Here is a 27,191-nt window from a genome sequence, read left to right on the forward strand (position 1 = left end):
GACATTATTATGATGATTGTGCTCGATGCTAGAAGAAGCCTCGGTTGTGTTGATCTTGACCGGAAGTGGTGTCAGTTGGAAAAGACACTCTCCGTAAGTCCATCCGCAAATCATTCATCATCCTCCCACTTCTAGATTTTGGTGAAAGATCTAAGGAGGATGACACATTCCATTCTACAACACCAAAACCCACCCTTCCCTATTCCGACACCTCGTCCCGTAGTTAAGCAGGGGTCCCAACCATTTCCAGGGAAAAGAAAAATCCGGTATGAAGGTCGCCCGGAATGCACTTGAAGATGGAAAAGTATCCCAAACAAAAAAAAGAAACGGGTCAAAGTGTTTGCTGCTACCGGTCAGAAAGTATACACGGCAAAAGGGGAAGATTTAGAAATTTCCCAGCAAAAGGATACACCACAGCGGAAAAAGGGATGTGATTTTCCACCACCTATACCATCTATTATCACTCGTTGCGTTACGGTTTGATCCTTCGCTTATCCGGGGGTGAGTGTGATTTTTGCTTGCCATGAGGTAAACTGTTGCAGAATTGATTGGAACTGGTAGGAAATGTGTGCACGGATCGGAAAGTAGAACGCCTCCCCTCGGGGCGGGGAGTTTACTTAAACAAACTGATATTTTTCAAACACGCCAAAACATGATGGATTCCCATGTGCATGTAATTTGTCGATATTTCACGCCGTCACTCGTCGAAAAAAAAATGGGATTTTTTCGTTGTTGTCGAATGAAAGATGCCCCTACACGGGGAGAGTTTTTCTCGCGTGTAGGATAATATATTTAGCCGGAAAAGTGTTTTCGTGTGGTTTGAGTTTTTTTTATTTGTTTTATTTTTGAGTTGTGATGGTAAGGGTGCAGAACAGTTCCCTGCAGTAAGTAAAGTTTAAGAAGAGCAAAAGCTGTGTGGCGTAAAGCGGATATCATAACAACACTTTCCGGTTGCTATCGTTACATATTCTTAGTACAGCGAAGATTGCGGAATGTACTAGAATGGAAGCGAATGCAAGCATAAGCACTCGCAATGTACGTAAAAAAAAATGGCAGGCTTCTGACACAAATAAGGTACAAATAAACCCGGGTGAAGGTTTGTAAATAGCTACAAGTGCAAGAAAATGTTAGAGAGAGGAAAAAAATGATAAACCACTAGAAGCACCTTTTTTGCCATGGAGTAGGAGTTTACCCGTGGTTACTTTTAGATATCCTTTGGGTGAATAACAGGCAAGTGTATTTTTTTCATCCTTTCGTTTATTCTTCTTTTGATCTCGTTGGTGGTTTTTCTTTGAAGGCACGGATTTAAAGAAGAACAAGAAGTACTATTCTTGGCTTTCCTGCCTGTCTGTGTGTGTGTGCGCGTGAGGGATTGATTTTTTGTACAATTTTTTGCCACTATTTTCCCACGGTTCCGATAAAGTCGCGTGTCGAACGCACGAGGTCAGAGTTTTGTTCTACTTTATGCGCACGTGTGTTTGCGTGTTTGCGTATGTTTGCTGTGACGCGGAATTTTTTTCTTATGTTTTTTCTGCGCCACATTTTCCACTCCAAATGATGGATCACGATACGCGAGTGAGCAGTTACCTCAGCACGAGATCGATTGAGATTTTTCATCCTCAAAAACGTTCTTTTTCTCCTCCCCTCCCCGCCGGTTCCGCTGCACTGCTTTGCGTGAAATCCATCCGCAACGAGATTTCCCACCAAGTCTGACCGGAAATTGATTACATTGACGAAGTTGCTTACATCGTACGCGAGTCGCGGTTTATGGAAAGGCTCCGGTGAACGATTCGCAGAAGGGGTTTTCGCACATTTTTCGCTTGAAAGAAATGAAAACAATTCCACGGGATGGGGCAAGCAGTGTGGGAAGGGATTAGTAGTGGCACTTTGTTTGGAACGAGCGCACTTGCCTATGTTTACAACCCGCTCCGAGATTTTCGCTCGATAAGTGGATGAATGACAAAAAAATAAATAACTGTGCTAGTGGTAACAAATACGCCTGGTTTCTCTTAGCGGCCGACAAATCGGTGAGTGATCATTCTGATGTAACCGCTTTTGAAGAGGGGTTCGTTCGAGGTTTACAGCTTTTCCCATGTGGGCCTGTTGTAAAATTCGTGCTGAAAGGACACTTGCTTGACATGGGATGGGACGAGACATGTAATGAAATGGAAATTACGACTGCACATATGTTACATTTGTTTGATACATTATGCAGATTGATTGGTAAATGGAAGAAATCTGGTAAGATGGAATTTATTACAACAAGAAAAAAGTAATTTCTTACATTAAGTTTCATGATAAAATACACCCAGTTCCGGCAGATTTTATTGAATATGTTATAAGTAAGAACAGAAAATGAGTTAAAATTATTTATTTATTTTAGCATCCATGAAGATTTCCCTTTGAAACAATTGCTCTCAAGATGCTTACGAAAAGAGATTACCAAATCAATATGTTTATCAAGATATTGCGATTTATTTTTAATACTCCATTTTATTTTGTTTCGCTGATTTCAAATATTTTTTTTTTTTTTTCATATTTATTTATAGCAACTGTTTAAGGGATTGAAAAATTCGTTCCCAACTATTTTTAAAAGAACAACAATTGATTAATACATTCAGGACACAAATCACCAGTTTTTTAAATTTATCTTATCATGTTAATAAAATCTATGAAAAACTGTTTAAAAATTCAGTTTTTAAACCAGTTGTTGTAAATATACGACGTTGATCGTTGATCGCAAATATTAGCAGATTTGGAAATTTAGTTTTTAGAAAAGTTTATGAAGAATTATGCTATTGGCAATGGTAAGTAAATATTTGAAATATTTTTTTTACGTTCTAAATTACTCTTTTTCTTTCAAATATAATTTAAAGCAAATAATTCAATAATTGATTAAAAAGTTATAAACATAAAAGTATTAAATGAAATAGTTTAAATTTTCATGATGTTTATTATGTCCTCGTACTTCAGTAAATCAAAATAAATGAAAATTAGTGTATCATGAAAGTTTAGTATGTTGCTGCGTAAGAACAAATTACAGTGGAGCGCCGATTATCCGGGTACCTTTTATCCGGTTGTCCTATTATCCCTGCAGCTCGGAAATGACAGTTCCAAAGACAAATTGGCATATTAACTGCAAACCAGCCTCAAACCATTCATTTGGAATCATGAAATGTCGGATGGTGATACATTTCTCGGGACATAGTATTTTAAATGTTTGGGGATTTTTAAATGACAGACACGGACCTCTCTTGATGTTGTAGTGCCCCTTAAGAAGAAGAAGAGAACTACTAATAATTGGGATTTTCAGGCCATTTACCGTAAATCAGTTCAAGGTTAATGATATACGAACTATAATAATTTTTTCCTCTATCTTTACGCTGTATATGTCTGAAAACACTTACTAGTTACATATTTTCTATTAAAAGTTTAGAGAAGCTCCAGGTTTGTACGTTATCGGCAAAATATTCCCCAAAGATTTGTTGATGCAATACCTTTCTCTTCAATCATTTTTGCTCTACCTTTTCTGACATGCAACAAAGGCTGTTCACCACAAACGGTTTGTTGTGTTATAAGGCGTAGAATATTACTCGGTTGTAACGAATCTCAAATACCTTTCCCTTATACAGCGTGTGAACTTAGGTGGAATAATAACTTTCATCAATCTATACATCCAAGATGCACACAATCACCTCCAATGGTCATTCATTGCAAAAGTGAGCGGCGTATCGGTCCGTGTGGTACACTCAATTACCCCCGAGGATCGTAAATTTACATGTCTTATGTAGGTGAATGTCTGCACCCGTACCCGTACAACCATGTGCATGCTATCGAACATGTAGGAAATGAGCTGTAAGATCGGGTTGCTGGTAAAAATGGCACATCCAACGTACCTGCAACCATCAAAACCCACAAAAGCATCGAACGGGAACGAGCCGGCCAGTGAAGTCTTCGACTCATCAGGCTTCCCCAGGTACAGCAGCATGTGTCCATAATGTTGCCCTTCTGTGGCGAATGTCAAAACGGGAAGCAGAAGGACACGGTTCATGTTTCACTGGTACCCAATGTTGGGGTGAAATTCCTGTTCTGTTAGTTTTGCTCCGAGCAGGACGCATGTTTTTGCCTTGACTGATCTCAATAAAGGAACGATGGAAAGATTCTTCAAGGTTAATAAAATTTCACCAAACCTCATCCAGCCCAGTGTCCGTAACACTTGCTTCTTGAGATAAAGCGTCCGGCGTGAACCCGTTTGGGGTGGTGTGTAGATCGTTTCGATGTACATAGATCGTCTTGATAGTCTCCCGAGAGGATGATTTTACGCAAAAGAACGACCATATCGGCTCGGAAGGTGAGACCAGCACGGTAACGGCAACACGGGATTGGAAAGAAGAAAATACGCATTCCATTCTTAAATCGTACATTTAGCTTGGAGGAGGGAAGTTGTGCTGGCGGAAAAGCGGAAGCAGAATGGCATTTTTTCCCAATAAACATGTATGATATCAATATTTCTTACCATCGTGTTCGCCTCAAAACCACTCGAGCAGTAAACACTCACACACACACCGTTTTACAGACACTCTGATACGGTCCGGACGGAAGTGAAGGCGGTCGATCTTTTGCCAGTTCCTGGCGACAGTAGACGGAAGCTGCCTTCTCACTTCCTGAGCCTGTGTATGTGCTTTGCTTTCAAAAGTGTGCATTTGAGAAAATAATAATAAAACAGCGATTGGTTTGGTCACACACAAACACACATACAGGGCACACAAACGGAAGAATACATGCCGAGGACACGATTTCTTTATCCCTGCCGGGCTGGGCATGGACAGGAAACAACCGCAAGCGGAAGCAACATGAAACATAATAATATTTTCCCGTGTCCCGTGATTGAAAACTGAACCGAGCGGAAAGACCGAGATCTACCTCAAGGACTGCACTGCACGAAACATATCCGGTGTGTGTCTCCATGCGTGTGTGTGTGGGTTTATGTTTTTCTTATAATACATATCTATCCGTGACTTTCTTTTTACACCAGCTTTGAGGGTACGGTAAAACATGCCGTACAAAGCACTCAAGTCAAGCGACTTTGGCAAACGAAGGATAAGAAGATTGAAATTGAAGAAACGCTGTTCCTCGGATTCCCTGTTTCCTATCACCCTGTGTTCCTTGCTCGGTCGTTTGCAGGTTTTGACGTGAGCGACATTTCGAAGGACAAAGTCTTCGCTTTGCATGCAACCGGCTCGATATTGTTAGGATATTAAAAATGGAACAATCTTATAGGCCCATGTGAGCAAAAACGGTGTGTGCATGATAAAGTGTTTTCAATTAAATTCGCCCTGAGCCATGACATCGGGTGTAATGGAGGCGCCCAGTCACTCACAATTGCATGAATGCTTTCTCGTGTTGTTGTTGTGTGTGTGTTTTTTTCGCTTCCAACGTTAGATAGAAAATTTTAAATTTTCCACAGTTTTTTTTATATATAAAACAGATTCTTTAAAACGAAATCCGCTCTGAGCCATGACACCGATTGTAATGGAGGCGCCCAGTCACTTACAATTGCATGAATGCTTTCTCGTGTTGTTTTGTGAGTGCGTGTGTTTTTTTTTAATATTTCGAACGTTAGATAGAAGATTTTAAATTTTACACAAAATTTACGAATTTAAAACAGATTCTTTAGAACTGAATCCGAACCGAGCCATCACATCGACTGTAATAAAGGCGTCCAGTAGCTCACAATAGCATAAAACGCTTTCTCGGGCCGTTTTGTGTGTTTTTTTTTTAATTTCGAATGTTAGATAGAAGGTTTTAAATTTTCCAAAAAATTTGGGATAATTCGAGCTGAACCCGCTCAAAACTATGACTATGAGTGTGATGGAGGCGCCCAGTCACCTACAATTGCATAAACACTTTCTCGAGTCGTTTTGTGCTTATTTACTTCAAACACTAGATAGAAGGTTTAAAATTTTACACAATTATTTTTAAATTTAAAACAGATTATTTTGAGCTGAATCCGCCCTGCGCCATAATATCGTGTGTAATGGAGGCGCACAGTTATTCTTAATTGCATGCACACTTTCTTGGGTCGTTTTGCTTCGAATTTACTTCAAATGTTAGATAGAAGGTTATCAATTTTTTCCAATTTTTTTGTATTTAAAATTTTAATATAGAATTGTATAGTGTATAGAATTATTATCTTGCTCTAACTTTAAAGACCATGTCGGACTGTGAAGACTTTTTTTTTAAATTAATATTGGTGTGCTAACACAGCGCACTTTTTAATTAAAGTTTTATTGAATTAGTTGAATTCCTTTCATGGAACAGCTTCACGCTCTGTTAATTTTGTTTTCCTTTTTGTTTCTCATTCTTATCTTGATTTACATTTTTGCTTTGTTTAAATTTTTATCGTCTTTGATGTCTTTTCTTAGAAATTTTTTAAAATTATTTTTATTCGTTTTTGTAACAACACCATGAAAAGGGTAACTTTATTTTCATAACCTATTTTCAACCAAAATCAATACGCTGCAGAATTTATTCGGTACGGAACAAACTCACACAAAAGCGTGACATTCAAGTTCTGCAGTGTGCACGTTTGTTTTAGCAAAAAGTCAAGGCTGTGCAGACTGGGGCTAGAATTTCATTGTTGCCCTTTCGAAATGCTACCATTAAGGGTACAGGCAGACTGACTATGACAGCAGGGCGTACTGGCGCTGGATGGGCGGAAAGTGAACATCCTTCCGTGTGACAAACCACGCCACGGAAACACACACTCACACTCACGGACATACCCATAAAGAGAAAAAGTAGGTCGTGGCTGAAACCACCAGTAGATTTCGTTTCCATTAGTTCTCATAGTCGTCACCGAAAGTGCTACCTTTGCGTTGTGAGTCGTTGGACTGTGCAGCCGTCCGTACTCTGACGTCATGTCTGCAGTGCATCATGCATTCCTGATTTTGGGGAAAGTTTATAACCACTTTGCTGCTGCTGCTTCTACTACTTCTACAGCTGCTGTTGCCAGCCGCACGGAACCAAAGGCATTCCAAAAAGCTTCCGAAAACTCGTCCAGCTCGAACATTTTGGTTGGACATTTGCATCAGACCTCGGGGTAAGCTTGTGAACGGTACAGCCGGGAGGCTGTAAACATGGATAAACTTTTCCCACTTCATGTCCTGTGGCACTGTGCGACTATTGTGGCACAGCCTTTTTCAGGGTATAGACCTTATACGAGGCACGGGTTATTGAAACCGATCCTGTCCCAACCGTAACATCACATTCTGGGTGGGTTTTTTGTTAATGCTTGATCCTCTGACTCTCTTATTTCGGTAGTCTTCCGAAATAGTTAAAAAGCAGAATCTATACGGGAGGAAAAAACAGATCACTTTGCGAGGTATCTGTCCTGCCGATGCATCCAAGCATCCGGCAGCCATACTGTAAAAGCTTTTGCTCGTCCTACTGCGGATTGTTCCGTGCAGTGAAAGTGAAGGTGCAATAGTTAAAGAATCCACCACTAACCCGGATGATGGAAATGAAAGCCATGCGCATCCCGCTGCATCTTTTGGTCGATGCACTATCCACGATGACACTGCGGTGCAGTTGCTAGCCGTTGCTACGGAATGTGCCTAGCGACTGATCCGAGTGGAAGCTATCTTCACCATCGCACAGACCAGCGGAATGAATTGTAATGCCCACAATGTTCGCTCAGGCAACGAATATCGGTTTTGCAGTTGGAACGATCCGTGCTGCGGGAATGTGATTGTTTGCGCGGCCGAGTAGAAAATCGATCGGAATCTTGGTGAGTGTCGTGCAATGGCAAACGATGGCATTTCGATGGACGTACTCGCATATTGCTGGACACGTTTTGCGGGAGTATGAGATTGAGACAGGAATGACGGTGACTGTTGCAATGTTATTTGCAGAACCGGAAGCAGCGTGGAGCTTAAAGTGCATTGAGTTAAATGTATTAAAATGAGATTTGTTTATTTTACTAGCTGCAGCAGGAAATAGTTGTTGTGAAATATACGGATAAAGTGAGATTCACTATCCGTCTACGGGTTAGTCAAGTCAAGGGAATCCAAAACGGCATTCCAAGACCTCTACTGGGGTTGTAATGCCACATAAGAACTCTTGAGCATGAAATACATATTAAATCATCATTTAGTATTTAATAGTAATCACTTTTTGTATATGGAATATAAAATAGCCATGTTAAACTTCTGAGCCTGTGACTATTGAGAAAAAATCTGAGATAAAGACGTTCAATATTTTTTTTTTCTCCTTTTCGGCTTAACTAAGGTCATGCAGGCCATTTCTGGCCTGCTAGATTTATGTTTGCCACGTACAAATGTTGTTTGTCTTACATTGCTTATTTTGATTCTTGATTTGAATATTTAGCTCCAACATGGATAATTGAGTCGGTAAAGAATTAAATTAAAAAATTAAAGTCGATGGCAAAATTTTCCAGCTCATTTTTAAATATATATCGATATAGAGATCGATATAAAGACAACATCAGTTTTTGTATTTTGATTATCGAAATTTTTTTGAAATCTTAGTAATGACACATTTATATTAAATCATCTTTTATTGTAATATTCTATTAGAAAATTCTCGTTGGTTGATATTTTGAAAATAAATTACTTTATGTTTTCTGTTGCAAAAATTTTTTACAGTGCTTATCTTAATTTTTCAGATTATCAGAGATCAATCGCACGATTCTGTCGTGCTTGGAATATATTTACTTTTATTAAGCAAAGTGTACAACCACCTACGGCATGGAGGATAGTCTTCATTTATTTTAATATGGCTTACGATAAGATTTAAACTTTCCACTAGAAATCTCTAATTTTGTAGGATTATTTTCACAAACATCTGCCTATCGCTGAAATCTTCCCGCTTCTTGTCCAAAACCTTCCCTTAGCTGAACGTTTAAACTCAATTCAATCCCTCACCGTGTACGCTTTACCGTGGCGTGGTTTTCTGTTGTCTGCTTTTTTTCTTGTGCCATAAAGTTTGATGGACAATTTTATTGGATTAAGCTCCGCCAACGTTGGATTTTGGATTGTGCAGAAAATTCCACCAAACGCTCGCCGTGTGCGTCGTCTGGCCAATTGCTATCCGCGCCGGTTTCGAAACAACATGCTACGCTCGATAACCACATCGATTGAATGTTATTAGCATAAAACCGTCGACAATACTGCGAACACATCACAGGCCCTCTTGGGCGCTTGGCGTCTTCGTTTGGCTTGCGTGGCCGTTGCTATGCTACCGTAGGATAGGTCACGTGATGTAGACGAGGATGATGATGATGATGACGATGGCTGATGAAGCCGTTCGTTAGAGCTTGGCTACGATAGAAAGGTCATCGATGGATGGGAACTGATCCAAACATATCCTCCTTTTCATCCGACTATTCAGCGATAAAGCTACGGGAAAGCTCAAAGTACAAAATACAAAGCATCAACAACAATGGATATTGGTAGCGGTTGTACCACTTTCCACCCGTCACACGATCATGTTCGATCCATTGTTTCAAATGCCCGAGTGAAAATGTGAAGCGACCGGATGGGCTTAAGCTTCGACGGTGGAAAACATCGCTACGATGTCTGAAAAGTAGCACAATAAAACAGAAAATTTCAACCATTTTGACGACGACTGCGGATGAGAAGTTGGATGGAAAAGCTTGTTTCTTTTGTGATGGTGCTCGCCTGATCCTGTATAAGTCACAACTTACCACAAGCACCAACATTCCCAACCTCCCAACCGGGCGGTGCTAACAGTATCTTCCGTAACTCCGTTGTGCTTTTGGTGGGAGGGAAATTATTAGCAAAGTTTGTTACCACAGCTATTTCTTTCAAGCCTGACGAAGAACACTCCGGGACATTGACCCTTGTGTTGCGTTTCGGGGAGATAACTTCGCGAACCAACTTTCGGCTGCTTGCTTTGAATTGCTAACTTTGCTTTAGTTTCTTGCCGCTGGTTTGCTTGTGGCGCGAGTGCTTGACTGATCCGATAGACCGAGATTTGATGAGCATGGACCACCGTGCGTGAAATGTTTGAACAATCCTTGTGCTATGCAAACCACTCGAACCAGCCATCACCCGGACTCCGTAGCGATAAAATCGGTACCACCAATGAAAGGCATCGACGACAACTTTCGGCTGTTTATCGTACTCAAGGCGCTAATCTTATCGCGGGTTGGTGCGTATTTTGGTTTCAGCAAGTTTTAAATTGCGATATTTTATCGATGCTGCACGCGCACTTGTAACTCAGCGCCGTGATGGTGGTGTTGGTGCCAAAAACCGCACACCAAAGACAAAAGGGTAAGCCTTTGCAATAGAGGTAGCGAGGCCTTTTGTTTCCTGTTCCCGGGTTCGACGACACGGACGCCACGAAGAAGAAGTCAATCAAAAGTCAATTTTCCAACTTGAATTAACTCGCGCCCGCCGCGTACTACGTGGAAAGTTGGCCTGGATTACTTTTTGTGCTCGATTTCAGTTGCTTCAGCAGCTGGAAACTCCCAGCTTTTTTGGGGGATAGGACCAGGGTGTGCTTATGACTCTTTTCCTTGTTTTCGCAATGAGGGGGTGTTGCTATCGTCTTGAATTAGACGCTATCTGAAGCATGTCCGGCGGGTTGCATACTGTTTCGGGCGCACAAAACTTTTAAGTGACATATTTTCCAAACGAACGGGGTTTGTTTCGCTTTTGCCGTCATTAGCTGTGATGAGGGGTGTGGAAGCGGAATGTCCAAATGAGGCTTCAGTTGTTTGCCGTTGCGATCAATTAGATTTGATGATCATTAAAATTGATTTCTTTGAACGGATTGAATATTATCGTAAAAAGGAGTATAGCTTTTTAAACGATTTTTGATGTATTTTCTTTATTTCTAAAGGGTACTTTGGGTTCACAGTTGGCAATTATGAACGTTTGATGTTGAAATGGTTTCTCAATCTCATGCTTCTTCATCACCCTCGTTTAATATTTCGCTCGAAATGAATCGTTAGCAACGTTTTCTTTTCACAACCAATGCTGCAATTTACCATTTTGTTGCATATTCAATCCGGATCATAAACATCTTTTCCAGGAAGGCAAGCTTTGCGTGCGAACTGTTTTGATTCCACCCAAAAGCAAATAGCTCGTTTGCGTTGAATGTACCGTTCGGTTGACTTTTAGCACAACTCGCACAGAGGCGGATGTAGCAGACGAGTTTTTGAGCGAATTCGATTAATTTTCCAAATGAAATTGATGCTCCAAACTGGTAAATATTTGCACTCGCGCCATCACGATGCCGTTCGTTCTTCGGGTACCATCCAGAACTTGTGATATTTACGTGCGAAAGCTTGAGACAGTATCGGGCAAACGTTCCTTACCCGTGCGTTAGTCAAACAGAAGTTCTTATCTGCTTCTCACCTGCGTAATGGTAAATATGCTACGATATGATATGGTTGCCAGCTGCCAGTACCGATCCAAAAACCGAATGCTTCGGGTTGCGGAAGTTTGCTCTCTTCTTCGGTGCGAAAGTTTTAGGCAAACCGTCTTGGCACGGTGAGTGGCGGTACACGACGTATTGCTTGTCTTGTTATCTTAATTAGATCCATAAAACGAAAGCCAACTCAGCTGTGCTGTTTGACTTTTGCTGGTTTGGATTGGCTTCCAGATCGGTGGGTTCGTTTTATGGCACAACACTCGACTGTATAACGCTGTGATTTTGTTCGATAGCAGAAGCGAAGGTATGGTGTCGCTGTCGAATGCTGTGTAGCTTTAATTATTTAAATAATCATGAGAAATATTTAGCAGTTCAGAATTAGATTGGGTACACGATCGTTCTCATTCGATAGTTTTGGAGATTTGGAAAATATGGTGGTGAAAGCATACGATTTCATTAGGATCTCAATCGCTAAAAAAATCGCTCATAAAATGTCATGCTATTGATCAGTTGGTCTTTAATTGGTCCTTGATTGGTTGCGCCTATGAGTATGCAATATGTGGACAATCTATCTGTAAGTAACGTAAGTGACAGTTATGAGGAACATATTTATGGTTAGTATACGTTTAAAGCGTAGAGAGATCCAATAAGAATCAAACGACTCGGAATAATGTATTTAAAGCTTTAATTAAATATTAAGCCTTTGTGGATTCGAAACAAACATATAAAACTTACTGGAAAAACAGGAGAGCTATAAACAACCTTGCTGTTGCGTCCAGCAACAAAGATTGCGTCCAGCAATCACAAATTTCTTTCCCTAAATATTTTTTCGCGACACGCAGTTTTCTTTAACTCAACTCTTATATTTTTACAACACGTGTATTTTGTGTGTGGTGTGTGGATTGTGTGTTTGGTGAATTGGTGTGGTGTTAAAAAAAACCTCTGCTTCTTCTCTGAGTCGCTAGGGAAAGAGCCCTGGCGCCAGCTTCGGTGGGCTTTTATTCAGCGGCACTCATCTCGCTCAGCCGAATATCCTCGCTGAGCCGAAGCTCCTCACTCAGCCGAAATCGCTATCTAGCGTCATCTAGCGGGAACGCGACGTAGCAGTGAAAGTTCAATTGAACCGTTTTGCAGAACACTTGCTGTAGAATAAACATTTACATCAATCGCATGGACTAACTTAAATAAGAATAAAATTGTATAGAGATAAAGAGATATTTGCCGAGATAATGCAAATAGGAGCAATTCTTCATAAAATTGTAAGATAAATTTTATCTTCTCACATCCCTGTTTCACAAAGCTGACTAGTATTTCACCAATCTACGACACTGGTTTACGATCATCATTCGAATGAAACTACCACTCCCACAACTTAGACAACGTGGTATTATAGTTTACAATCTGCTCTGCTTGTAACAAAACATCCAGCTACCCCAACTGCACTAAAAACTCGAAAAGACAAAAAGCAAACATACGAATACGAACAGCAAACGAATACCTTAGGAGCTGGAGCTGGAAGGAGCTGGAAATCGTGCAACGGATTTGTTCTCGATTTGATCCATTGAAGAAGCGTCTGCGTTGTCATCAGATCAGTATGCTACAATCGGGCTACAAGGAATACAGAACCAAATCCCTCCCATCAAAACGCTACATTTTCGTTTATGCATTTGTGTTGCTGCGTTGAAACATTTATTATTATCATCTTCTCGTTTCGTTTCACGATATCCTTTTTCTTCGACTTCCCGTCGTTCGATCGTTTGATAAAGCCCTGGAAAAAGGCGTCGTAGCACCAATCTCACTTACAATATGTGGGAAATTTGTATGTTTGTATGTGTGTGTGTATGATTTGTCTGTTATTATGTTTTATGTGTGTACGTGTGTGTGTGAATGTGAAAATGGACGACGAATCCTTTACGGCGGTCGAAACGTGGCGCGATTTTGGGAAGCTGATCGCGTGCCTTAATGCTATTTATGCACACTTACGGTCGTACGAAACGAAACGGGCGTTCTGTTTCGTACGTATCTTTATAAAACGCTATTCAACATTGTGTGTGTGTGTGTCTGTATGGTTTTGTTTTGTTTTCTTCCTCACCCAGGTCCATCTTCTTTCCATTGTGTGGAAGATGGAGAATAAAGCTGGCTTTCAAATATTTGAATGATTTTGTGTTTTGTATAAACATTTCATTTTCCAGAATTATAATGCATGAAGTAATGTTTTTGATTCCTATGCTTTCCAATTGTTTTCTTTTTCTGTGTATGATCGGTTGAATTGGTTTAAATGTAGTTTGCTTTGCAAATAATGATGAAATCGATTGCACTAGTTACCATAACTATTCTCAATCCCCTTTTTTCGTTTATACTAATTGTCTAATGATTTTCTTTTTATTATTTTGCTAAATAGATTCTAAACTAGCTGGTTTCCTTTCAGTTTTCCACATTTTTTTTGTCACGTAGAACTATAGGGTTTTCTTTTGTGGAGGAGAAGGGAAAGGATAGGGACTAACAAGGGAAACGGGGAAGTGGTTAGTAGGACTCAAATCACGTAACTGTTTCACTGTTCTAGGCTGTACACATCCACTTACGCAAAACAGTCAATAAATACTGGTTCAAATTCACTCTATACTCAATATCTACATGCGCGGTTCCCAGTTTTGGAACTGGATTTTTAGGTTTTAAAATTTCAATTCAAAACTCCTTACGCCTGACCTTGATGCTATGACCTTGCAGCAGGTGATACAATTCCCGGAAATGTTCACCCAGGTTGGAGAAACAACCCTTACAGTAACTTTAAATATCGTTTCACATACGATAAACCCTCCAGATACACTCTTTAATTTTTGCTACACTTTTAAACACAATTCTTCGCAATTCCCTACTGAATTCACCAGCAGTGTTGTGGAACACGTTCACCTGCACTGGTAAAGTAAGGGAGAAATGTTAGGGATCGTCTACATCCTTCCGTTTCATTCGGGGCGGCATCGTGTCTTATTTACAGTTGAGATTTATTCTCCCGGTACGGTCACGTGTACCTTCCCGAATGGGCGCTTGATTTGGATGTCGACCTCGGGCAGCAATCGATCGGAAGGGGCATGCACGGGTTACGGTAAAAAAGAAAGGTTCTAAAATCCAGAAGAAGCAGCAAGCAAACGATTCCTTTTTTTTGGGAACTAATCTTGCCCTTCCCGTTTTTGGTGTAGTTTGAATGCTAGCAAAATCTGTACCACCGAAAAGGAAAGGAACAAAAAAGGCTAAGCTTGACTTTAACTTGTTGCAATGGTCGAGAGCTTTCTCGTGCTGGTTGTGATTTTTTCGCCCTTCTTAAACGATGGAAATGGCAAAGATTTATTGATTGGAAAATGGTGAAATGGCTGCAAATGCTTCCAATCGATTGAGTTAATGTTTTTTTTTTCCTTCTTCTTGGTATCTGGTAAGTGAGAAGTGAGTAAATGAAGAATTATTGCATTGCCAATCAACTGCATGAAGGAATTGGGGAGCATGGCAACAGCAGCAGCACGGAACATTTTTAGCTTGAAAAATACAAACTCATGCATCCTGATTTACCGTCCGATCGATTGTTTGCACCCTGTCGACGACAAGGCGTTCGCGTTCCTTTCGCTCGAACCGATCACCGTTTTCACGATCAGTCGCGTTTAGCATTTTACGTTAGCATTTATGTCTTCACACAGCTTCCTGGTCGTCGTCAGCTGTGCTGTACCGATGCTATACGGTTACCTCCTGGATCTGGACGCGTTTCTTGAGCGTGGCCGTACTGCCAGCGGGCGGTCCAGCACTGTTCCCTGTGTTGGCTGTGGCATTCGGTCCACTACCGTTCGCATGGTGATGCGCATGATGGTGATGGTGGTGCTGATGCTGATGATGTTGGCCACCCATTGCCGATGGGCTTCCGGTGGATGCCGCCGTAGTCGAACTCACCAGGTCCACCGTTATGACGTTGCTGTTTGGTTGCGGTGGCAGTGCTGCCAACTCGCAGCCCTGCTGCTGATAGTGATGCTGATGGTGGTGGTTGCTGTTGTTGTTGCTATTTACAAGGATGGACGTCAGTGGAGCGATGGAAGTGGATGCCGTACCGGAGGACGTGGAGGCATTGCTACTGCTACTAGTCGTTGATCGGATCGGTGGAAGGGGCGCTTTGCTGGCACGTGGCAACGTTTGATGATGGCTGACGGTAGCTGTCGGCGTTATTGTCACTGCCGTGTGGGCGACGCTACTACTGTGCGGTGAGATTATCTGCGAAAGAAAAGGTAGGAAAGGTAGGAATTATTGACTGCTCATTAAAACTGGGAAGCTGTGAGGAATATGGCGAAATTTATTTTAGGAACAGAAGTTTATTCTCAATGTTCAATGAAGTAATGAGATATTTATTGGAAAAATTGTACTCTGACATATTGCTTTAAATGTGGTTTTTTATGTTAAGACAGAAACACGCTTTCGCACCTCGCGCTTTGTAAGACGACCAGGAAATAAAGATCTTTTTGTAGCTTCTTTCCTCATATAGGAGACCGACAAAAACTTTCGTTGTTTACTTCGCAACAATTTTTATAATGAGATTTATATCAAAACTCATGAATTCCCCAGCCCAGCAAATAACAATTATATTAAAAGATAAGATTTGAGTAAACTAACGGTCAGTAATTTGCTTATCATGGTAGTTTGAAATTTTAACATTGGTGATGGAAGGTAGGTAAATTTTCACGAAATAGAACGGTTTAATTTATTGAAAAATAAAACTTAAAGAACCTGGGTATTGAGGAGATTTTCTATAACCGATTTGTTTTGTTTTGTTGGGTTCTGAAACTAAATTGAAATTGTGTAAATGAGGCGTTTGAAAAACGTCGTCAAGCCATTTTTGTAATAACTCTTCACGAGTTTCAACGAGTTTTGACAAATATGTTTTCTTGAAACTAAAAATGTCTATTTACAGCCAAAGCAAATACTGAAGCTTGTGTGCTGTAAAAAAGGTGTCAGAGAGAAACCACTTATCCAATAATCGTTTAACTTTTTTTTACTTATCTTACAAAAATACTCATACATAAATGGTTTCGCCCATGTTCACCCACAAATCTTAATTAACCAATTAAAAACTGTTGGAAAAATCGTATGTAAAGTCCATCTGATGCTGCTGTTGCTGCTGCACACAGTTACCTCCACATTAATCTCCATCCGCACAATCTGGCGCAGATTTTCTGGCGAGAATTTTCATCCACCAGCACTCCCCAAGGCTTCCCCAGATCCTTTCACCATTTGCAGTTAATTTTTCTCTTCACTCTTCCACTTTAGTGGCGTTTCACTTTCGGGACCATCGCTTAAATGAATTAATTGAGCATTAAAGCAGTGCGAGACGATGGAGGGCCCCTCCTCTGTGAGGCATCTCGGGTACCGTCCATACATTATTCATGGACTGTGTTGCTGGGCGCACATATAATTAACTGCTGAATAATCAACGGGATTCATCATCCAACCCAACCATAGGGAGCGTCACCTTTCAGAGGGATCAACGCAAATGTGTAGCCTCATCAAGCTAAGCGTGAGTGGCGCTAGGGAACTGAACGCTTAGTCGGGGAGTTTTATTTTTAATAAGAATAATTCTCTAAACACGAACGGGATGTGATGTTCGGAGATATGATGTTCCGTGCGTTTGTCACAACAGATGTTGTTTTCCCTTATGGTGGGAAAACCTATCTTGGGATCATTTTTCCACCGAATATCAGTGTGTGTAAATATTTTAATGAGCACAGCTTCACCCAACTGGCAGCTTAAAGGTCGAAGGTTTTCGAATCTCTTTAGGTGAACATTCTTTGTTCGTGAAAATCAATCAATCAAATGCAAGCTTTGCGGTCAAATCTAGGGAAAACTTCTACCCGATATATGTTGGGCGTCGTCACATGTAAATCTATGCCAGAGAAGAAACTAGGAGACCACACCTTCGAGATTGTTTTTCCTCCTCTCAGTTATGCTAATGCTTCCCTTCCTTTTTGGGAACTTCTCTTTCTCTCTCTCTCTATCTCTACGCCCGTAGGGTTTATGGGCACGAAGATAAATCGATACGCATGATGGGGCAGTTTCTGGCCGTGATGAGATTATCGTGGATGAAATATTACCCACACCAACGTGCAGTAGAATAAAAGCTCGCACAGTGTGGGGCTACTTACGGAGCATGTCTGCAAACGATCTATTTCTACTGGTCACGTATTTCACTTACAGTGTGTATGGGGAGCCAGAAAAAAAAGTGCGTCATTCCACCAAACAAATCAGAATGAAAGAAAGTGTGTCCAGAGCCTATCCGGAGGGTATTCAAAATTGTTTGACATTCCGTAAGCTAACGTGATTCCATCAGTAAGCTTTCATTCCAATGGACCAACGGTATTGTTTATGTACACCATTTTACCGAGAACTGTGAGGGTATGGGACAGACTAGCTGTGGAAAAATATGTGTTAAAAATGTTCGATAGCTATCTTTTGCAAAAGCCCCATTCGCCTACGGCGCATCGGTTCGTGAATGTTTTGTCAAACAAATCAAAAAATGAAATGATTACTTTGTGTTTCACGATTAATATCCATGCTCAACATGTACACGATAAAAATGCAATTAAATGATGGGATGAGGTATTTGATTTTAATTTTAATAGAAAATACCAATATTCTTGTAAAGGAATGTGAAAGCTAATGATTGTTGATACAAATCAAATGTTATACGTTGAAACAAGTGTTGGCCATAGGTAAACAGGATCAAAGAGTGAATTACATATATTTGATTAATTAATATAAAGTAAACTAATTTATGTCAAAAACTAAAGTTTTGTTTATATACAATTTAGATGTGTTTGATTTACATTTTTTTAATCACTTTTTTATTAGTTGATTGAATGTGAGTGAATTGGATTGCTACTAAAATCTCTCTAAGGACTAACAGATTACTTTTGAATAAGTCAGGTATATTTACTCCTCATAGAGCGATTAATTATTATATCTCAATCACTCTTATTAAATTCGGTTCACAGAGTTGTTTTTTACATCACCAAATTTTATATATTTTATTTGTATTATACAGTGTAGTCGGTCGCTAAAAACGACAATTTTTTGTCAAGTGGCATCAAACAATCCAGAAAAATAGTTGAAATTATGACATATTTACTGTGTTAAGCAAGTTCATCATCGTTAAACCATACGACTGAGCCAGAGGCTCTCAAACAGCTCAAATCGGCCTAAAAGAATTCTAATATGTACCCATTTAAAATCTTTCGATGACACTGTTCTTTATGGTCAGAAGCCATACTTCTTATAAGGAATATATAAACCAAGCTTCATAAAAAAGTAAGCCAAAAACACATCCTTTATAAGGGAAATTTTGGTGTACTCGATGAGCCGTGGACTTTAAGTGGTCAAAGTTGCACACAGAATTCCGACCAAAAGATACTTTGATCTATGAGTCTTTTTACCGCACCAATCATATGTCAAAACCTTTGTAGACGAATGCTTGTTGTGCTTTTTTATACATTTATTGTCCTGCTAAGAAACGCTATCTTTAATTTTACTGTTACATGCCTGTTGCGGCCATAATTCGCGTAATTATGTAAAAAAAATTAGGTAGACGAATACTTTTGGTACTACACCGTATATTTTATACAATGCAAAACCTTGTCAAGAAGGAACGGTTCGGATGAGGTTTTTGGCCGTTTCAGTCGCGTGGAACCAGCACCGTTTACCAACAAACTTAAGGGCTTTAATAGAGAAATTCAATTTTGTCATATGAATGAAAACAAATATTTTATACAACGTTAAACCCTTCTTAAAAGAAAAAATAAACATTTCACACCAAAATAAATATGAAAGCGGAATGAAATTGAAAATTTGCTCAAAAAACAATATGACCATTCTCAGAAAAAGTTTATTGAAACCTTGGTATAACAAAAAGTTTTTATTGTGCGAGAAGAACCCAAACGCTTTTCATACTTTGCACGTAGCACCATGCATCAGTCGTTCAGGTGCCCGATTGATGTGTTTTGTGATCGTAGTTTTAGACTTATAATTCAGAAGGAGAAAAAAAAACTACTGATTCGCTGGAATTCTAAATCGTTTTTATAAGTGGGTTTTTTCCAACAGTCCCTACAGCTACCCAAAAACCATGTGTGTCCTAGAAAGGTTCCAAACTGGTTAAAACATGCAGGCGAAATTCCTGTGGACCCTCAGGGGCATGGCTGCTACCGATTGCGGAACCCCTAAAAGCATTTGTACTTCGTTCGATGACCGGCCAGACAGTGTGTTCGGTGCCGTTGTACAAATATAGTTGTGCTCTGGTACGAATGCATTTGCGCCACCCACCCATGTACACCATGTTGCCCCCGTATTATCAGGTGCCAACCTCGAGGGTCTCTTTTTTATCGTGTGGCCTACCCAATCGACAAACCTTTGTTTGCCTATTTGGCTCGTGTTTCGCAGCAAATTGGGCTTGGTTCGTATTTCTCGATTCCCGTTTATTTCTCACTTTGCTGGAAGTTTCATGTTCACCCGCTGCGTGAAAGCACCCTGCAATGTGTGAGCCTATCATTTTCTGAAACAATTTTATCTTCTGATGCCTTTTTGTTGTTTTCTTTTTTTTTCATTCGTCTGTCTGTACCGAACCCCATTGGGAGCATAAAAAGTAGGAAAAATATTCAAGAGTAAAAAAAAAATCAGCCAACCCCCACCAGAAGCGTGAGAGATCAGAGACATTTTCCGTTCATTTGAGGCCTACACCCGGCCACCATGCACCCGGTTCGTTTGCTCCCGGAAGGGTAAATATCAATTACCATTTTTTATCTTTCACAGGCACATTTTGCTGCATCCCAGTTTTGTGTTTTCTTCCTCTGTCATGGTGCGTGTCGTTCCGCCCTCGTTATCTAGGCAGTGAAATTGAAGGAAGGACATCGTGCTTTAGATCGGTGTGGTGCGATTTCTTTTGCTACTTACTTCCCATTTTGGGGTTGAGTTCTTTTTTTTCGTTGTTGTTATTGTACCCACTCAATATTCTTTCTTTAGCTACACTTCGTACCATTTCCCTGTGGCACACTGCTTCCGGGCGTGCAATAGACAATCGGATAGGAATGTGCTTTAGGCGTTGAATTTATCGTGCTGTAGGGTATGGCTGTGTATGCATAACCTAACATGCTTTTTCCCCAAAAAACAAAATATAAGAAATCGGCACCTCCGTTGATATCGGTTTTCATATCCCTCGATGCTGGCATTCTATTTTGTGCTTAGGCGATGGCATCTTTTAAAGGACTTCAATTGAAGTTGTTATGGAGAAAATTTGAATAAAATTAGCCTTCCATTTTGGAGGGGGAGGGAGTGGGGATAATCTAGAGCGGGAAACGAGAATATAACCAGGAAACACTGTAACGAACTTGTAACCCTTTCTTCTGTCTGCTCGTGAAATCGTGCCCATTTCCTTCTGCCTGTTTTTGATCAGTTTTACCCTCGGGAAACACCCCGAATAGGGCTTTAGTGGACGATGAAAGATACAACCGAACGTGAAACAGATGTGCAAAAGACGTAGACACAAGCCCTTTAAGTTGGTTCAATCCAAGCCCAAGAAAGCTGGGGAAGCTGGTAGAAAACCTCAAGTCTAGCGGAGGCCGCATCAATCAGTCATGTGTCAGCCAATCGTGGCAGGGCGACCGGAGAGGCAGCTCGTTTTGCAGACGCAAGCATAAATCTACCGACCGGTCTTGTACGTTTTTTTTCCCCTTCGTTACGATTTCACGACGTAAGAGATGGAAGATAAATAAAATACAACCGCTCCTACGCCGATGGAGATGGATTTGCTCGCTTGTACCCGATTCGGACGATAATTCAATGTTTTCAATCGGTCACCCAGATTCCAAATCGAGAAGCGCTAGAAAGCGACTACTGTACCAAGACAGATTGGGGGGCTAAAAATAGTCGATCGGATGTTGTGCCTTTTGCGGTACCGTGAAGCAGATGAAATACAAATCAAGCGCCTTGACGAGGCAAGCAATACACTGGGGCAGATCAGTTTCACTCGGACGCATTTGATTGATGTGCGGACGAATGGACGCACAATTAAGGGATGGAATTTAAATTTGTTTGCCAATCGAATGACGATCTGTTTGTGGAGGTAGTTTTTTTCTGTGTTTGTGTATGTTTCGTTGCCTGTTGGTGTTGTTTGTTCGTTGTGGCCGTTTCAACGATATATTCTTGTACCGTAACGATATATTCTTTAAAGAAATATAAAGAAAAGAAAATTCTTTTCTTTTTAACATATTTTTGGAAACAACATTTCCATTGTACACTTAATTGAGTAAACATGCAGGGAAACGATGAGAAGTATCTTAAACTGAATTTTAAATATGTAGACGATGATCCATTAATTAGTTTTGAGAGTGACTTGTGAGTCATTTTGCCGGTTTGGGAATGATGTTTGCATTTTTTTCTTTTTTACATTCCAGCTATGGCCATTATCTCAGTAATGTCCTCAACAATGGATGAGATAATTAAATTTTAATCTGAAATATTATATTAGAAATGATGTGAATTATTATGTTAAGTCCATTTGTCGTTTTGAAGCACCAGACGAAGTGATCAAAAATATTAAAGTAGGAATAGAAATGTTTAACACATTTTCAAATTTGACCATTGATCATTGCAATAATTTATACAAATGAGAAGTATCAAAAATGCAAGTGTTGACTTCACTATGTTCAATAACAGATTGCAAAAAAAAATCATTTTTTCTTGGAAAATGACCTGACGATATTTTGCTATTTAAATTTAGCGATCATATTGTAACAATTGAAACGTTTTTTTGTTTGTATATGGCCATTTAGAGAAGATTCCGATAATAAATGTAAGATTGAAAATTTTGATATTTTATTTTTCGCTGTCCGATCGCTTCTGATTACAATTTATGCTTTTCTCATGATCATTATCTCTACTGCTTCGTTATCACTATATACACTATATTTGGTAAAGTGGCAGGCACTAACCTTTTCTTAATCTTAAGACGTCGCTCATATCACCACTACACTTATGATAATGATAATAACAATGGCCAAAATAAATGCATCTTTGATGATTGAGAGCAACGGTTCACGAGAAATGAGTAGAATGATTCAGAAGAATAGAATACGAATTTAAATTACTCAAAACGAATGCGGAATTAGTAGATGATCTATTTTGTGATCTATCTATATGAGACGAATGTTAGTCTAAGGGAGTTAGGTCTCTGTAAAGGATTGTTCATAAAACTGATTTACGAAGAAATTAAACTTTCCACATGAACTGTTTAACCATGATTTACTATGAAAACTCTAAACATTGTTACGTTAACAATGACATTGTCTGGTCATTTAGGTTTCTTTTCGGATAAATTACCTATAAATTAAGGTGTTTTATCAAACTGTTATTGCTAGTGTGGATCAAGAGAAGATTCGGTAAAATAATACATTTTTTAATAATATTCCAGAACAAAACGTTCTGGAAATCAAAAATGGCGGAGTTTTAAAGCTTTTAAAAAGTTATGTCAATATGTGTCTAGTCTTCTCAGTGAAGGTTTCGATCAAAAAAATGGCAATAACTGTTAGAAAAATCTAAGGAAAAGAAAACGGGAAAAGTAATTGTGAGAAATTCTCACGGAGTGCTGGCTGTAAATTTTCGGAGTTTTTTCCACCAAGCCGAGAAAGTCGTAATCGTCGCGCGCCGTTCTGTTTGTGACTGTGTATTCGTCTGTCAAGTTCATTCGTACAGTGTTCATTTTGCTTAATCCTAAAGTTCATTTCCAGCTCTAGATGACAAGTCCAATTAACTAATCCCCTTTCAGTTCGTCCGTGAAACATTTCATGAAAGATTTCCTATTATTCCTGTAAATTAATTCCTGTAACTCCGAATCTATTTTCAACATTCCCGGCCACCAAAGAAGGAACTTCTTTTAATTCATGAAACCTAATAAGCTAACTAAATGTAATTCGTAATGTGTACCGGAAATTGTACGATTGATCTGCATTGTGATTTGATCGATTGTTGCCGTAATCGATGAACTAGCCTAAACTGTCAGTTTTGTTTGCATTATCCCGTATGCGAAAAATGCGTGTGTGCATACTTAAGGTGCGAATGATTGCTAGCCTTCCAAATGTTGATATCACGTTGCTGCTGAGTACCGTTATCTCAACCAGCCAACCACGCTTGAGTGTATCTCTGAGATTTCCTTTGCCACTAAGGTAAGTAAGTACGTTCCATCCTGATACTAACTACTTTCTTCCTTTATAGATAACTATGCGAGCTAGCTATTTGATTGAGCTGATCGACAGCTTCCCTAAAGTTCCCGTACAAACCTATAGGAGAACTTTCTACCGTAATGAAGTGTACTGACACTGTTCGCAAATTTAACTATTGCCTCCTATACTACGCTGAACATCGCTACGAATGTGCGCATGTTAGATACGAACGCGATGCTGTTGTTCCGACCGAAGAAGCATAATTGGATGCCGAGATGAATGTATGTGAATAATATGTGTGTAGTGAACCCGGCCACCGTCACACATATTCCCGAACCGTCCGCAGATGATGTGTAGTAGCACCACATGATGAAACTCATTCCGATTGAGTAGTGTAAAGGGTGTGTAAATCTCTTTACCCCGAATATGATGCCTGATGAAGCCCGTTGCTTCGCGATGAAATGATACGCCGATAATGATGGTAATAATAATGAGTGATGGTATGTAGATATTGATCATTCCAATATTCCCCTTGTAGATTTCGATCTTGTTGTTTTCTGTTCTTCGCAAACCCAGGTTGGTGAATGAAACCAGCGTTTATGATCCGAATGATAGTTTGGTTTCCAACGATGTGACACGTTTGCATGATAGTTTACCGAATTGTCACGAGGGCTATACTTCCAGCGCTTGGAATGACGTTCGGCCCGAGAAATACATCGGTCTGACCTTGACTTTGATGCCTCTAAAACGATGCCAAAATTATGGTAGTGAGGTAAATGTGCAACATACCTTCCAGGAACTTTATTATAAACGGTGGAACCCTTCTGATTTGTTTTCTCTTCCGTAGGTGGACTTCCGTAGCCCGAACGATGACATGGTTGAGGAGGTGTACCGTTTGATGCATTCCCTGTCACGCTCCAGCCGAATGATGTTTCCACGAGCCAAGGTTTGCCCGTGCCCATAGATCGTTTTCGTCCTGAATGAACCTCCCAGAACGTGTCTCCGCCGATTATGATGTCTATGTTGCCCGGAACATTAAATAAAGGATCTGCCAGCTGCAGATCGGACATACTCCACGATGAAGTATCGATGGGTGTAATTGGAGTATGCGCAAATAGTGACTCCAGAACGAGGAACTCCAGGTGATTAGAATACGATTGATTCCTCGATGCCACAGTTGCGACGATCGACCCACTCGCCGACTGTGCCGTTTTTCCGATGCCCGTGACTGCCACGTTGATTTTGTTTCGAGTAGCCGTAAGCTTCCGAGAAAGTGATTCGGAAATAAAGTTCGACATGGAGCCTGAATCAAGGAGCGCCCTTGCCTCATGTTTCTTTCCGTCGTCACCCACGATGAATAGGACAGCCGTTTCCAGGATCACCGAACTGCGATCGTCGTGAGCTGCCATCGTGATCGTTGTAGTGGTAGGAACATGCAAGAGTGTATGGTGTCGCTGATGACACGTGCGACAAGCATGCTCCGACTTGCAGGATTTCACTTGATGGGAATCTCCGAGACAATTCCAACATAAGTGTTTCGATGTAACCACTTCCCGACGTTGCTGCACGTCCTTACTGCCAAACACCGGACAGTTTCGTAAGAAATGGTTCTCCGTACACTCCAAGGGACACTTCGGTGGTGGTGATACAATCATCCTACTTGACACTGGTTGTGCTACGGCTGAGTGAACGATTGTCTTCCGCGAACTTGGATAACGCTGCGTACCAGCCACCTTAGTGATACTAGTGTCATCTTCACAAGTAGTACTCCGAGTCGCCTTCAATATTTGTATTCGATCTTGTACAAAATCGATGAGCTCCTTGTATTTGTCCTTCTTGGCATGGACCGAATGCTTTTCCCATGCTAAAACAGTAGCGTGATCTAGCTTCATAACCAGCAAATTTGTCAACGGTGTATCCCAATGATCGATGGGCTCGTTGAGCTTTAGTAACCCATTCACATGACGAATGAATTCATCCACCAAATGCACTAACTCATCCACACAATCCGCGCGTACGGGCGGAAAGGAATGTAGCTTCCGATAATACTCACGGATTAGTGTACGTGGATTATCGTACCTTTTTAGAAGAGCTGCCCACGTCACCGAGTAGTTGTCCGCTGTCAACGGCGTGTGTTCGAAAGGAAGCGCCGCTTCCCCTTTCACGGCTGACAGCAAATATTCCAGCTTCGCAATCGAAGGAAGCTCCGGTGAAGCGTCGATCATCGCGATGAATCGGTCACGAAACGACAGCCATTTCGTTTGGTCGCCATCGAATGATGGCAATTCGATCTTCGGAAGACGTAGATGTGGTGCGTTTGGCCGACCAAACGCAAACGTTGAAGAAGCCAAACCCGATGTGTCGTTTAGCGTACCCTCTTCCCGTCGAAGGTTGTCCCGTAGGAAGGATTTTAGCTTCCTACACCGCTCCTCGATGTTGATCCTGTCCATGATGCAAGCTTCAATCGCTTCATTACTGTCATCGAGCTCTTCCAGTTTCGATATCGCGGCGAAGAACCCTTCCTTATGCCGTTCCAAGCCCTCTAACGCCTCCGGAATTTGCTTGGCGTCATCCCCAGAAAATTGCACTTGGAACCGTTCGAGAGCACTTATATTTTCCACCGCGATCCTTCTTTTTAGTTGAGCGGCCTTTATCTTCTTGTCCATGATTTTGCACGATTTGAAAACACTCACAGGACGAAATTAAACACGAAAGAAAACGTTTAAGTTTGGCGCGAAAATTCAAATAACGATGGCGCTGAAATCGTTGGCCGTTGCCCTTGATGCGGAGCGAAACGCGATGGCGTGAAACGACGCGACGAAGAATTGTACACCTTGCCCTTGTTGCAGAGCGTTAAACCGACCGAGCTCTTGTTGCAGAGCTTTGAACGAAAAAAAAACTCTTTGAATTCACAATCCGGTTCGAAGGACCAAAAATGTGAGAAATTCTCACGGAGTGCTGGCTGTAAATTTTCGGAGTTTTTTCCACCAAGCCGAGAAAGTCGTAATCGTCGCGCGCCGTTCTGTTTGTGACTGTGTATTCGTCTGTCAAGTTCATTCGTACAGTGTTCATTTTGCTTAATCCTAAAGTTCATTTCCAGCTCTAGATGACAAGTCCAATTAACTAATCCCCTTTCAGTTCGTCCGTGAAACATTTCATGAAAGATTTCCTATTATTCCTGTAAATTAATTCCTGTAACTCCGAATCTATTTTCAACAGTAATAGGACCTGACTTATGTTAAAATGAACTTAGACTGAAAGTTGTTTATTATTAGTTCCACATTTAGTTGGAAATATTGTATTTTTCAAAACATTATGCTAAGAGAAATTATAAAATCCCATAATATATTAAGAATTACAATAACGCTTTTTTCAAAACAGGAAAAAATGGTTCATTAAAATCCCTTTCCCTAGGTTAATCATGGTTATATAGTTAGGATTTGACTGCTTATCAACATTATTTATTTTCGTCAAACCAGATCATTTACCCATGTTCAAACAAACTCCAGAAGGGTAAATAATAGACGTTTGACATGCAAC

At 40.5% G+C, this 27,191-nt stretch overlaps 1 protein-coding gene across 2 annotated transcripts in view; it reads right to left on the reverse strand.

Annotated features, from left to right (window-relative positions):
- Positions 1–13,073: 13,073 nt before the first annotated feature.
- LOC125770140 (neuroligin-4, X-linked-like) overlaps positions 13,074–27,191 on the reverse strand; it is a 147,361-nt gene continuing 133,243 nt past the window's right edge. For both annotated transcript variants that reach the window (XM_049439459.1, XM_049439460.1), the window contains one exon: positions 13,074–15,669. In XM_049439459.1, the coding sequence (XP_049295416.1) occupies positions 15,142–15,669 (528 nt within the window). In that variant the 3' untranslated portion in view covers positions 13,074–15,141. The remainder of the gene's footprint in view (positions 15,670–27,191) is intronic.

Source organism: Anopheles funestus, chromosome 3RL (assembly GCF_943734845.2).
Source record: "Anopheles funestus chromosome 3RL, idAnoFuneDA-416_04, whole genome shotgun sequence".
Classification (NCBI taxonomy): domain Eukaryota; kingdom Metazoa; phylum Arthropoda; class Insecta; order Diptera; family Culicidae; genus Anopheles; species Anopheles funestus.